Genomic DNA, 15350 nt, shown 5'->3' with positions numbered 1-15350 from the left:
CAGAGCGGGCTGGGAGGAAATACAATGCCTAGCAAAAGGGTTTACCTCCCTTGGCGTTTTTATATTTTGTTGCATTATAACTTGGACTTAAAATAAATGCTACACAAAATGGTCAAAATTGGTTAAGTGAAATGACCAAATCCTACAAACTAAAAAAGTGGTGCATGCATACGTATTCAACCCCTTTGGCTAAGAAACTCCTAAAAAAAGATTAGGTCCTACCACATATCTTCAGATAATTATGTTAATGAAGTCCAGCTGTGTGCATTCTAAGTGTCACATGATCTTACAGAGCACCTTTAAAGCAGTTATTACAAAATGGAAAGAATATGGAATAGTAGAGATTGGGGGGGGGAAAAAAGCAAAATACATTTAGAGTTTGCCCAAAGCCAAGTGTCTCCCAACTTATTTTCTTATTCTTTTTATTTAAGAATAAATGCTTGCAGCACTTTTCAGTTTTTTTTATTTTTGATCATTTTTGAAAACAAGCTTTTTCATTTCACTTCACCAATTTTGAGCATTTTGTGTTGATCCATAACATTAAATACAAATAAAAAAAAAAAAAATCTATTTTAATTCCAGGTTATAATGCAACAAAATAGGAAAAACAAAAAAAAAGGGGGGGTAATACTTTTTTGCAAGGCACTGTACTAGAATGGGAACATGTAGCAGGAGGAAATGCTTGGGATTGATAAACTTCTGTTAAGAGAAGGGGTAAATGTGTGAGCTACGATTATGACAGCTCTCACACTTTACACACTTCTTCTCCATTCCTCCCAAAACCAGTGACCAAATTTCGAGTTAAGAGTACAGCAACACTGCCTTGTGCATGGCCGCTGAACACATCAAAAGAGAAAAAGAAACAGAAACAGACCTCCAGTTGCTGTCCCAGATAAAGAGTTATGTAACGGCTTACAGCAAAAAGCCCATAAACAAATTAACATAAACATGAACAGAGCAGCTACTACTACTAGAGAATGTAACAAATGTCGGGCATAGGGCAGGAATGACTACCAGATTAATGCAAGAAGGCATGCCAATTGCTTTAGGAATCCAATTAACACGATCTTGTGATTCTATTGCATTGATTGGCAAGTCACGCGAGACAACATGAGGACATTTAATCTGTGCGTTAAAAACAATAATGCAAGATAAAGCTCTGCTGGGTCATTAGACATATTGCAAGATTCCCCTTTGACATTCAAAGTCATCAATTTTTTTTTGCAGATTGGTTCCCTCAGCAGTCATGATTTAGATGTGTCATTGCTAGATGTTCTAAAAATGCCACTCAGAAACACAAACATTGCGTTACATCAACTGCATGACCAAAAGAAAAGCCAACAGCGGTTAAAGCATCACACACCACAGCATGATGTCACCATCTGGTTTCTATAGCCATGATATTACAGCTCTAATCTGGGACATGGGTGTTAATTAGCGCCATCAGACTCATCCGCATGCAGAGGGAATGAAGATGTCCGCTCATCACGATCCCTCGCCGTCATGGTTCTTGAACTTGCTATGAGCAGAGCTGCCCCATTGTTGCAGCTTTAAGTGCAGACCAAGTGTTACGTCCTCTGAGCATTTTTGCAGCATTGGCACTCAAGGGCATGAGTCAGAGTGGTGCTCGACCAAAACGACAATCCACTTCATCCTCTTACTACGGCTCACCACCAACCCAACGGAGGGACGGGGGCTTAGCGGGCCCATAGCGTGGCAATGGGAGAGAGAAAAAGTTGATTTGGTTTGGGAGGCGGCACATTCATGTGAACTGACTGAGGAATTCCTGTATGAAAGGCTGAGCTAATCCTTAATTTCCCTGAGGGAATATCAGCGGGATGAAGCTGGATGTTCGAAAAAAGGATTCTGGGGGGGCTCTAATTCTGTGTTGTACAAAGCCCGGCCAGTACCAGACGAGGACGGATGATGACATTTCTCTCTCCTTTTTATGTATTCTCTGCATTAGTCTGCTGATGTTAGTCACACATACTGAAGGCATTTGAAAAAAAGATGGTCATTTCCAAGATATGTGGTCTTAAACGTAAATCTCCATTGTGTTTGACTCTGACGTCCAGATGTTATGGAGCTCAATAATTAAATGTACAAACAGAAGATGCTGGAGTTTTGTTCTTTCGCCTTGATGATCTGATATGAAGTGACTAAACTATCAACTATATATTATCTATCTTTTTATCTTGTTTTTAGATATTTTGCTGCTGGTAACTGATAGATACCAAACTTCATTTTGTTGTATGCTCACGACGATAATAAACAAAACAAAGTGTTACATGTCTTTTATGACCAGGACAGACCAGAACTACCAGTTTCACTGCATTGCATAGCAAATAATTTCAGTGCGTGCTATTAAAGCAGGTTAGGTGTCTTGCTCAAGGACACCTCGGCATGTTGACTGTAGAGGGGTTCGAACCACCAACCTTGTGGTTGCGGGACAAGCGCTCCACCTCGTGTGCCACAGCCGCCAATTAAACATCTCACCAGCATTTCTGGTGTAACCAAAAGTTATGATTACATGTGTATTTATGGAGCGCGAAGGAATAGTCACGGCAGAATTCAAACTTGGGTTTAAGCAAATAAGAACCCAGGTGAATGTGAACCTGGTGTCAAATAAACAGATTTGTCCTCCAGCCTATTAGTGGTGTGACAACACTGGGGATTAGTCTGGCCCAGGGCACTGAGCCCAGCAGTGACTGGCGCATGCCAGACACCGTCAGGGAAACTGGGCTTAATTATTATGCATATTGCCTGGCGGGTGGTGAAACCAGATGCCCCCCAACCAGACAGCCAACTTGAGAATCTTCTCCTCAGCAGAGTGAGACGGAGGCACCTGCCAGAGGCATCCAGGAATAATCTTAATGAGCTAAAATCTCTGTCGAGACGGCATGTTGGGATCAAAGACCCAAGATTGTGATAAAGTAGTGAACCCTCATCCTGATGGGTGGGGGGGTAGAGGATATACTGTATTGTCGGGCAGCACAGAGAAACAAATTAGGCATCAAACTATAAGTCTATGAAAAAAAGCTATGACACGGCACAAACAAGTCTAAGACTCATATTAAAACTTAATTTCTTGATCACGTGGTTGATGCTTCTGACCATTGATTGTTAGGTCTTGGTTATGTAGAACGACTGATAAAGTAAATCATAAAGTTATAACAATTCATCCTCGGGGGACGTGGATGTATGTACCAGGTTCCATGGCGATCCATCCCATTGTCGTCAGGAGATCTCACCCGAAATAGCAAAACATATCAGCCTCCTGGTGGCCCTACATACAAACAATGTGTACAGACTTTACATCTTAAGACTCGATAAACTTTCTTGGCTATCCACCCAATAGTTGAGATATTTGAGTTTGGACCAAAGTAGTAGACCTACCAACATTGACACTAGTAGAGTGGATAAAGAAACACTTTTCCTTTTTTCCAGGTAGGCAGTCCTCAAAAATGACCAAATAATTATTATATTTTATATATAAATATGTGACAATAAACACACACTGTTCTCCTCATTTTTTTGTAACCAGTGTAACTTTAGCATGAAAACACGGTGGCATTGGCAAGCTAACATTAGCTAGCTAACTATCCAGCCGCTAAATGAGATACATTAAACAATGCTCCATCTACACACTCCCCTCACAGCGTAAGAAAGCACATTTCTATCAGCAGAGATTCACTCAATAACACCGATTCCCCCGATGATGTAATGTGCTGATAGCTTAATTTACAGTACACAGAGAGGAGAGAACAGGGTGTGCTGTGATGGTAATGCTACACAGTGGTTACGGAAAAAGTTAAAACAATACACTATGTGGAGAGAGATAAGGAGGGGGGGTCTTTTATGTCACGTTGTTGTTGTTGTTGTTGTTGTTGTTGTTGTTTTAGTGCTACAGTAAACAGCTGCTGTTATAATGGAAAGTAATGTAATGGAGACAACAACATGGTAGCTCATTTGCCAATTCGCTTTTAGTGCACAGCTTGGGCGTAAAAACCACTGGTGGCAGGCTGACTACAGAAGAAAAGAGACAGGGTGGAGAATCAGATGGGTCGAGAAAAGAAGGAAAACACATTCACTCACAGTCTTGTTTTTCCCCACACCAAACTCATAGCACAAGTACACAGATCTCACAATTTCACACCAGCATCCCCCCCGGTGCCTTTTGCCCGAAAGAGCAAGCTGATGTGCAGTTAAAACTTAAACCTTGCAGGGCGGATGGGCAGTTATTTTCAGTTATGCTGACAACCCAGTTCTGGAAATAGCAAACAGCTTCCGTCTGATCCGGTTTGCATGGTAGGAGATTTTGTCAAATACTGCTCAGTTTTCACACAAAATTCAGTCAGTTTGGCACAGCCTTTTTTGAGTCGTTGTGACCATAAGACTGCTCTATGTCACGCCTTGTTTATTGTTACAGTTACAGTTGTTACTGTTCGAAGCTGCAAGCTGTTCTATCCGGTCCAGAAAAATTAAATTTCTCTTTTATACGGTTTGCACAAATATCAAAGCAAAAGGGATCTCCGATAATTTGTTTCCTGTTTGAACATACTGAGGGGCAGTGCCATTACTCTCGGCTCCGAGTGCAACATGTTTGAAGTCTGAAAAGGTGGAGTGGAGTGGAGTGGCGTTGGCTCAGCAGGTGGGCAAGAAGAAAGCTGAGAGCAGCAGAGTGGGAGAGAAAGGAAGACGCCAGCCAGCAGGATGAAAACGTCTGGGTCGGGGGTTGCTAACAGCCAGCTAACGCACATGTAGGCCTGCACAGGTTGGGTTGGGGGGGAGGAGGGGGGGTTGGCTGACGTCTCCGGTCCTTGTGTTACCTTTTCCTACAAATGGGCTCAAACACCACACACACAGAGATTGCAGCATAACCTCAGCAGCATTATCTTTCCCATTTGTCCATTTGTTATCATAAGGCTTACAGAAAGCAGGGTGAAATAGAGTTCACATTAACAAGCACACATGTGACTCAGTAAATGTGTGGTTGAGGTGCTGTCCTGCTCAAACAGAAGCAACTTTCTGTTTCCTTTAACACGGGAGGCACAGCAAAATGGACACTATAAATAAAAAAAGAGAACTAGAAGCCCAAAAATGTTTTCTTAAGCAATATATATATAGTGGATGATATGTGACTGCCAGACCTGCTGTTCGCGCAGCTTTTAGCTACCAACGAATGATCTGAGTATCTCACCGGTGCTGTAAAAGTGAAATAAAACTGCCTTGTTAGCGCTGTCTGCCTGCACACAGAGCGGGCAGTGAGACAGTTTGCATGAGCTTTGATAGCTAGAAAGAAACCCGGCTAAAGACGGAGGGTGTCAGAGTCCCGCTGAGAGGCACAGCAAAATGGACACTATAAATAAAAAAAGAGAACTAGAAGCCCGAAATGTTTTTTTAAGCACTTTACATATTGAAAAGGGACGTTGATAACAAGGGGCCTCATTCACCATTATCTTTCTTAGATTGTACTTGAGAAAGGACCTAAGAAAAATGTACTTCACATTCATGACGTGTTCCTAAACTGCATTCTTATAATGATGAGTCCCATTGTCCTCTTGAATTGAAAGCACATGCCAGTCGAGCCTAACTAGCACAGAAAAACGCCACGCCAATCAGCATAAAAGAGCATGAGACTGCAGGGGTGTGTGCACACACTGAAACTGAAAGGCCCAAACAAAAGTCGTAAAGAGTTAGTGTGCGCGCAGAGTCTCTTTGGTGAATGTCAGAATCTTCGTGAAAACTGTGCAAGTGGTTTTTAAGAAGAAATGTATCTTAAGAACTGTTGGTGGCCAAAGTTATTATCATCGATTGTTGGCATCCATGAAAAAACATTGTATATTTCAAACAACTCATCGAAAGAATTTCCTCTCCAAACTAATTAAGAACCCCCTGACCCACTTGGATGAAATCTATTCTTATCCATATCTTTAAAGTTAGGACGGTTACACACTTCATGGAAAGGACACTGTATTAATCAGTCCCCACCCTACATACACACATACACACACACACATATGTGGAATGCATCACTGCTACTGAGTGCTTTCCTGCCTGCTTCCTCAGACTACACAAACATGGGCCGTAAACATAACGCGCAGAGCATCCCGAACTCAGATGCTCCTGGAATGCTAACATGTTGGTGTTAGATTTCCCAGCTACCACTGCTCCCTCCAGGGTGGAACCAGCTTCAGTTTCTTTCAGTTCAGAGGTCAACAGTGGATGATATGTGACTGCCAGACCTGCTGTTCGCACAGCTTTTAGCTACCTACGAATGATCTGAGCATCTCACCGGTGCTGTAAAAGTGAAATAAAACTGCCTTGTTAGCGCTGTCTGCCTGCACACAGAGCGGGCAGTGAGACAGTTTGCATGAGCTTTGATAGCTAGAAAGAAACCCGGCTAAAGACGGAGGGTGTCAGAGTCCCGCTGAGAGCCTGTCATCTGCAGACGCACCATCCCGAGTCCTACAGTGCACCTTCACACTCACTGAATTCTACAAAAAAAGATCCTAATAACAGAGAAGCTCCAGGGAAGAAAAGGGACAGTATATATGCAGCGGCTATTTTCTCGGCTGACCGGGATCTGAAAGCATTGGTCTTCTTGGGAAATTGTGGATGTAATGGGATGGAACAATCTGGAGTTGTGCCCAAGCCTCTTAAAATGCTAAACAAGTCATTACACTGATAGAAATGCTTTCCTCTCTAACATTTAGTGAAAGGCGTCACGTGTTGCGGAGAAAAAACATTTCAATAGGCCTTTGTGAATATCTAAAGCTGATTTTTATCACCAAATGAAAAAAAAAGCCCCACTTGTATTAGCCAACACTCTAAATAGGTGGTCCGGTTCTATCCAAATGACAGCTCAATTTTCTTTGTGATACTAAAATAAAAGTACAGAAAAGCCCCAGCATGGTCTTTAAGGGACTGATATGAATATGAAAGCCGTCATTCTACGCTCTGTCAGCGGGACAAAGGACACGGCTGTGATGCTGGGAGACGAGCCCTCGTCTGGCTAAGCTCTCCAGAGTGTCTGTCCAGAACTCCATGCATTCCTCGTTTAATTTCCCCTCAGTGGGCATGCACTTTCTCTGCCAGGGACTTGTCTTTCCTCGGGTCTGACCACAGCAGCTGCCTGTGTTTGGACAACCTCGTCCAGGAAGTGCTAGTCAAGAGCTCTTCCTGTAGACCTCTGGGATCAAAACTGGTCACGGGGCCTAAAAAAAAAACTACGGTTTGGAGGAAATCAGTGAAAGCATGCCCGACAGCAAGGCCTAATATGGACCATTTCACAGTTGTGCATGTAAACATTCAAATTGTGTCCTAGTTTATTTCTTGCATGTGAACGACATAAGCCGACGGGAAGTAAACATGGACACAAGTTGTTGCCTAGTAACGCAATTCCGTTGCAACAGTAGATACTAATGTGGCTTAAAATTCCAACAAACAGTATCAACTCATCAAGTTTACTTCTATCAACCAGTGGCACCATGAAGGTTTCACCATGACCTTCCAACTAGGGGAAGCCCCCGCCCTATTCATTTAGGCGTTAATGGAGCACCACGAAACAAATGTTTGGGGCGGCAGCGGTGTTAAACACGCCGGGGTCAGTGGACGTCCCATGGCAACCGCTGGGACGCAGCCTCCTGGGAAAGCCGACATTCCTCAGAGCGGAGCTGTACAACTGCCTGGTTACAAAAACAACACAAGTCCTGACATGCGCCCCCATTCCAGAGAAAGAACGCCAAAAATCTAGTGGAAACACTCACAACACACCTTCAAAGACAAGTGGTGAAGCTGATTAGGTTACATTATTCATAGCCTGTGGTTTAATATATACAATAAACAGGCCGTTGTTATTGGCTTGATTATGTGCATAAGGCCTAATATCTTACTATAAAAGCAAAAAACACAACAATTACACTATTTTGGCTGCAGACCAACTAAAATTACAAAGATATTTCATTCCAGAAATGGAGATTAAAGCGCTTGCACTAGAGTGGAGTGCGGCAGGAGTGTAAATAACACACATTCCTTTGTTGACATTAAAACCAACGAAGGCTACAATTTTCTAAAGACAGATCCCACCGATCAAATCCTCCTCTGACAGGATTACAGGCCTACACTTTCCAACAATGGTATGATGATGAATAAGTTACAAAGCAATTCTGGTAAGGGGAAGCAAAAAAAAAAAAATAATCAAAGAAACACGCCCACCAATCCAAAGCCTGCACCACCGCAGTAATTCACTGTGATGTCCTTAAACGTATTGACATTTTCATTATGCAAAATAAATCAACTGTCATACACAGAAGCAACAATCCCTCCAGGCTGGTCACTAATCTTGCGACTTGTTATAATCTAAAGAGATTGCTCTGTAAACTCAGGTGACCACAGGCAACCGGCTTTTGACGTCTGTACACCAGCAGTTCATTAATTTACTACAAAGTCTAGCCAATCATTTCCCAGAGCCGTCGTTGACAAACATTGATTGCCCAAGTCGGAACAGATGACACAATGGTCTCTTCCGTCCGCCCACAGATCTGCGAGGGAGAGATGGAGTCCGGCCCCGAACTGCATGACATCTCGGAATTGGATTTTCGATTAGAGGGGGTTTTAATGTAATTACCTTGAGTACTCGTGCAGTCTGCACTAAATAACACAGCGATGCATCACCTCGGGGCTTCGCCGTAACATTTGTCTCTTTGCATGAAGGTGCCTGGCAACTCCCAGAGGACCAATATCATATTTTGATTGGCAGATGTTCACCTGCATGTGTTCAGCGTTACAATATGGCAGCGGGGGAAGCCACTTGTAGGCTTTTGACAAGCATAAGTTTGATCCGACACGTCTACAAGCTATATTTATTTTTGGATCAATAGAAGTTCATGTAGCCTTAAGTAGTAGGCTCTTCTCAGCTACAAAGCAGTTATTTCCTTCCTCTGAGAGTCCTTATATTGCACACAGCACAACGGCTGTCTCCGCTACAGTATGGATGTATTATGAAACTACCTCATTTTCAGAAAAAATATGTTTCGGCCCAGGGTAATTCATAAAATCCTGTTGTCGTAAGCCAATAACTCAGATAACATCTGCAGCACAAAATGAAACCCAGACCTTATCAGATCTGTAACAGTTCATCCTATTATTTAATATTAGCCAGCAGCTCTCGTCTGCACAAAGTTAAAGGGACGGCTCACTAATAGAAGGCCTACCGAGCTCCCTCTTCATAATACTGTGAGGAATTTGATGCAATCTTACATAAAGAAATGGACTAAGGGCCACATTTTAGGGAAAGGTGTCCTTTTTTTTGACCAGCACTCCAAATCAATTGGGGCATTTGCACGTGAGCCTCAAACAACAAACAGTGTGTGCACAGGTGGCATGTGGGCAAGGCTTGTATTTGTGCATTGAGGATAGTTTGCTTTCTTATCTCTAAATCAGAACTCACAACTACTAATGGAGAAGGAAACTGGGCCAAAAAGCATGGGTGACGGGCAAAAAACCTCAACGCTTTCTAACCTTACATGGTTGATCTAACACAGATGTGAGAAACCACAACAAACGTCTACCTCATCCAGGACTTCCCTCTGTGACCTCTGATAGATAGAAATAACACCCACGCAGACGAATTTAAATAACAGGCGTTTCACATTTAGGGCTGTAAAAAAATAAAATAATAATACTCTCTCATAATAATTAGAGCCTGTCTCTGACAACTGGGTTTCTGTTCCACCTTCACCAGTGAGTGTTCAAGTCTAGACTGTCTGGTAAGCAATTAATAATGCATCCCTGGTAGTTTTTTTTACAGAAACTGTGGCTTTTTTTTTTATTTGTTGCAGATCTCTCAGATTAGTTGCATCATCACCTTACAAGGCCTTTTTTTTGGTGTTTTTTTTTTGTTGCACATTACAATACAGCTTAACCAGAGCTGGGAGCAAACAAAGAAGCATGCATGCCTCTTGTTTCTGCACTGCACTGGTTTAAGGTTGTGTTTGTTTGGCAATGCAACATGAGCATTATGTCTGGTTATGTGTAATTAGTATTTAATAATAACAATAACAATAAATGATCAGATAAGGACTGCACTGCTTGGTTGTCTCCCATTCAGTTGTATATCCGCCTCTGCTTCCCTTATCCTCCCCCCTCCGCCCAGAGGAGCGTACCTGAGCAGACTGGAGAGCGGGTGTGAGGAGCCGCCGTGCCCGCCGCTGGAGCCGCTTCCACCGGTCCCCGACGAGCCTCCACCGGTGCCAGCGGACTGTCGCTTCCCGGAGAGAAGCTTCTCCACCGCGGCCAGGTTTCCCGTGCGCGCCGCTTCCAGAAGTTCCTGCTCCTTCCCCATCGTGGATCCCAAAAAAAAAAAAAAAAAAAAAAAAAAAAAAAGAAAGAAGCAGGAAAAAATGGGGGATTCCTCTGAGATATATATTTTTTTGTTTTTTTTTTTTTACCACAACCTTGAGTGACTCCTCAGTGCGGCGTGCAGACAAACGCTCCTCCGCCCCGCTGGATCCGCGTCCCGGTCCCCGGTGCAGCCAGTGTCCCTAGGAGGAAAAGTTTCGTGGAGCAGCACGGTACCACCATCAAGCAAACTTCCTCTGACCAGTCCCCCCAGAGCCTCGTCCGTCACTTCCTCGGTGCTGCCCTTTCTCTCTGCGGCTCCAATCCGAAACGCCTCACACACACGCACATACACGCATGCACACGCGCACACGCACACACGCACACACACACACAACCCCGAGCACCCCCGCCCTTGCTGCTTCATGTATAAAGTGGATGGGCATAAGCAAGATGGCCGCCGTTCTCAATTATGTTAATGAGCAGAGAGGCTGAATTACACCATCCAGTGTTTGATACACCTTCTCATTCAATGGTTTTTCTTTATTTTTTTTATTTTTTTCTACATTGTAGATTAATATTGAAGACATCCAAACTATGAAGACAAACAAATGCTCAACAAACCAAAATAGTGGTAGTAGTTAAATGAGAAGGTGTGTCCAAACTTTTGACTGGTACTGTATATATATATATATATATATACAGTACCAGTATATAAATATAAATAAAATATATATATATATATATATATATATATATATATAATACAGTACCAGTCAAAGGTTTGGACACACCTTCTCATTCAATGGTTTTTATTTTTTTTTATTTTTTTCTACATTGTAGATTAATATTGAAGACATCCAAACTATGAAGGAACACATATGGAATTGTGTGGTAAACAAACAAATGCTCAACAAACCAGAATAGTAGTAGTAGTTAAATGAGAAGGTGTGTCCTATATATATATACAGTACCAGTCAAAAAAAAAAAAATAATATATATATAATATATATATATATATATATATATATATATATATATATACAGTACCAGTCAAAAGTCTGGACACACCTTCTCATTCAATGGTTTTTATTTTTTTATTTTTTTCTACATTGTAGATTAATATTGAAGACATCCAAACTATGAAGGAACACATATGGGATTATGTGGTAAACAAACAAATGCTCAACAAACCAGAATATGTTTTATATTTTAGATTCTTCAAAGTAGTTGAATGAGAAGGGGTGTTCAAATAAAATATATATATATATATATACAGTACCAGTACCAAAAAAAAAACATTGAATGAGAAGGTGTCCAAACTTTTGACTGGTACTGTATAAGACCATATATTTATGTCTTTTTTTGTATCTCCGTCTAGAATATTCTAAATAGTGTGGTGACATATGGCACAGGGCAGAAGAAATAGAAAGAATATTCAAATAAAGTACATAAATTAAGAAAATAACAGTAGATGATTAAATAAGGTTATATTATAAATTATGTTAATGAGCAGAGAGGCTGAATTACACCAACCAGTGTTTGACATACAGTACCGGTCAAAAGTCTGGACACACCTTCTCATTCAATGGTTTTTCTTATTTTTACATTGTAAATTAATATTGAAGACAAGATTTTTGACTGGTACTGTAACTGTGATATGAGTCTTAAGCAAATTATCAAACCTAATTATTCACTGTTACTAGTCACATAAATGCATTTTAAGTTGTCAATAACAATTTAGACATTTAACATTTACTCAAAATAAACATTCACAAAGTGTGTCAACTATTAACTAGGCGACACTATCAAATAACCAGGAAGTAATGCTGGTATTCATGACAGTTTTGCTCCAGAAAAACAACTCAAATTCCTTCATGGTGTCATCATAAGGTGTGCTCGAGAAAAGGGAACATTTCACAACCTCTGATCAGGTGACATCCTAAACAGTAGAGAAGAGTGTCTAAACCTCTAAACTGGGATTTAACTGGCAGTTTGTAATTTATATTTAAATATATAAAACATTAACACTGTATAATTATGTTTTTTGCTTACAGTTAATGCAAAAAATACACAATAAACATTGTGTTTACTGGTAGCCTGTTTAGACCTCTTGAGTCCTCTCTGTGTGTTTGTGTCTTCTCGCTAGTGTCAATAAAGTTTGTTCAAAACCGGAAACGGAAACCCCGGAAATGCTAGCAACCAGCCCCGGAGAACTACTCTGGTGCTATCGTTGATTAAACACTAAGAAGTTGCTTAAAATTCAATTAAATGTTGCAGCACAGTGCAGTTTCTCCACTTTAACGTTATTTGTTAGCCTCCTTTGCTAACTAGCATCCAATACTAAGCTAATGTTATGTGTTAGCCTCCTTTGCTAACTAGCATCCAATACTAAGCTAACGTTATCTGTTAGCTTGCTATAGCTGCTGTTGTGTTGACGCCTAGCTGCAGAGAGGGTAAGTGCATGTTGTATCCATCTTATTTGTATGTAAATGTGATTATAAACATAAACCTGTAAACTCTTTGTTGATGTGTTTCTGCTCAAAAACGTCACAGCCGACTATAGGTGTTCATGTAGCTGCATGTAACTAAGCTAGCGTTAGCCAATCAACTACCTTGTTGATTTTTCTACAGAGTCTGAAGCTGTTGGCCGGTATTGGAGGGACTGAGTGATTATGGCCGACCCTGCACGGATCAAACCTGAGGCTACACCTGAGAGAGCAGCTTCTGCTCAGGAGCATCTTAAAGCAGAGGACGGTGAAGATGAACCTGCCACAGCAAGACCTGCAGATGTAAACAAACAGGCATCCTCTGAAGATCAGGCCAAAGAGGAGGGGAAATCTGTAAGATCTGAAGCTTGGGGCTCTAATTAAAGACCAATGGACCACACCAACGTCTCCCCAACCATTGTTATTTTAATTTAACAAAAAAGCCACACATGTTAGATGTAACCCAAACACGAGCAACCATACAAGAACATTTAAGTGAATGCTGCCTTGGCAATATTAATTAATATTAATTAACAAAGGGCATCTCATGAAAATTATTTTAAAGAACTGGTGAATTTTAGAGATTTTTTTTTTTTAGGGGTGTGTAAATTTCCAATGGTGTTTGTGTCCTATTTCTGATTATAAAATCTTTATTGAGTATTTGACTGCAATCAATTCAGCCCATCGCAGAATTGATTTAGTTTAACTCACAATACTAAAATAAAAAAAAATGATGTTTCAAGTTGTATTTGGAAAATATGTAGTCCTTTTTCATTTAGATTCAAGTTGGACAAACTTATAGATAACACTACTAAAATAATTGGAGTGAGACTTGAACGTATAACTTGCTGTAGATTTTTTGTAACACGGAAACATGCATTTTCTATTAAAACTTAAAGGCACAACTGAAATGTGTTCAGCAATTAATCATTTATTCTTTCAAAATATTTCCCACATACTAGCTTTGGTTCACAGAACCAATTTTATATTAGTCTCAATTAGGTGATAAAGACAATACAAAAAAACTACAGTGGCTGTAAACAATGCTGTCCTTAACTGTGAAGGAAATGGCAGCTGGGGAGGATGAAGAAGAAGGAACCTCTGGCGAATCCAAAAGACTGAAGGTGGAACCAGAGAAGAAAAAGGAGAAGCGCCAAAAGGTTGATGAGGATGAAATACAAAAGATGCAGTAAGACTTTCTCACATACTTTTCTAATCCGAAAACACTCTCAGGTCTCATCCCAGTAAACAGCACCCTAACCCCCCTGTTCCTGTTGCTTGTTCCTTGTTTTACAGAGTTTTGGTGTCATCCTTTTCTGAAGAGCAGCTCAATCGCTACGAGATGTACAGACGATCTGCCTTCCCCAAGGCAGCTATCAAGAGGGTAAATATTTCTAAACACTAACAATTTAGTTTTTTTCTTTTAATCTCCAAAACTACTTTATTGGCTTAATGTCTTTTTTTCTTTCTGTTTCTAGCTGATCCAGTCCATAACAGGATCATCTGTGTCCCAGAATGTGGTGATTGCCATGTCTGGTATTTCCAAGGTTTTTGCTGGGGAAATTGTTGAGGAAGGTGAGTGGCAGATAAACAAAACAGAGTGAGCTCAGATCAAATGAACTGAAACAAACTAAACGTTGTTTGTACTTCTCCCTGCTGTTTAAATGTCACTATTGTGTAGTTAAATAGTTTGTCTTTGTCCTCACAGCATTGGACGTTTGTGAGAAGTGGGGAGAAACACCACCGCTCCAGCCCAAGCACATGAGGGAAGCAGTGAGGAGGCTGAAGACCCGAGATCAGATCCCCAACACCAAGTATAAGCAAATTCTCTTTCACTGAGGCACCGCTGCTTAATATTGCATGGTGGACGTGCCTGGGATTTAAACAATAGCGCATTAGCTTGTGGAAGCAATTGAAGGACCCGAGGCAAAATCAGTGACTGGAATATCGAAGAATGGTCAATTCAGACAAGATCAAGAGGTCTCTTATATGAAGGCAACTGTCAAATGAAGTCCTCTCTGACCGGTCATCAACCTCTAACTGTCAAGGTAAATGCTTGATGCAACATACAGTGCAAATGGTGTGAAATTATATTCATGTATTATGGTTGTAAATACAGTATGTTTTTTTTTACTGTTTTGGTCTTTCGCCTCAATTATTTTAAAGAACTGCTGAACTTTCTTTTGATGTGTGTGTATTTCCAATGGTTTGACCCAAAAATGTTTGGACCCTATTTCTGATTATAAAATCTTTATTGAGTATTTGACTGCAATCATTCAGCCCATCGCAGAGTTGATTTAGTTTATCTGACAATACCTAAATAAAAAATGTTTCAAGTTTTATTTGGAAATGTGTATTCAAGTTGGACAAACTTCTAGATAACACTACTAAAATAATTGGAGTGAGACTTGAACGTATAACTTGCTGTAGATTTTATGACAAAAAACATGGATGCTATCGATATTGTTTTGTAACACGGAAACATGCATTTTCTATTAAAACTTAAAGGCACAACTGAAA

General features: G+C 40.8%; 2 protein-coding genes across 9 annotated transcripts in view; one reads left to right on the top strand and one right to left on the bottom strand.

Annotated features, from left to right (window-relative positions):
- The window catches only part of LOC129099352 (ankyrin repeat and SAM domain-containing protein 1A-like), a 63586-nt gene extending 53241 nt beyond the window's left edge, over positions 1–10345 (bottom strand). For all 8 annotated transcript variants that reach the window (XM_054608557.1, XM_054608560.1, XM_054608558.1 and 5 more), the window contains exon 1: positions 10167–10345. In XM_054608557.1, coding sequence (XP_054464532.1) covers positions 10167–10345 — 179 coding nt within the window. The remainder of the gene's footprint in view (positions 1–10166) is intronic.
- Positions 10346–12502: 2157 nt separating this feature from the next.
- taf11 (TAF11 RNA polymerase II, TATA box binding protein (TBP)-associated factor) lies at positions 12503–15350 on the top strand. The gene is made up of 6 exons (XM_054608363.1): positions 12503–12797; positions 12976–13184; positions 13895–14019; positions 14127–14214; positions 14309–14405; positions 14539–15350. Exons 2-6 carry the CDS (start codon positions 13017–13019, stop codon positions 14667–14669), a joined length of 609 nt encoding a protein of 202 aa, XP_054464338.1. The 5' UTR covers positions 12503–12797; positions 12976–13016; the 3' UTR covers positions 14670–15350.

This window comes from Anoplopoma fimbria, chromosome 12 (assembly GCF_027596085.1).
Source record: "Anoplopoma fimbria isolate UVic2021 breed Golden Eagle Sablefish chromosome 12, Afim_UVic_2022, whole genome shotgun sequence".
Lineage (NCBI taxonomy): Eukaryota > Metazoa > Chordata > Actinopteri > Perciformes > Anoplopomatidae > Anoplopoma > Anoplopoma fimbria.
This window is presented reverse-complemented; position numbering and strand designations above follow the sequence as displayed.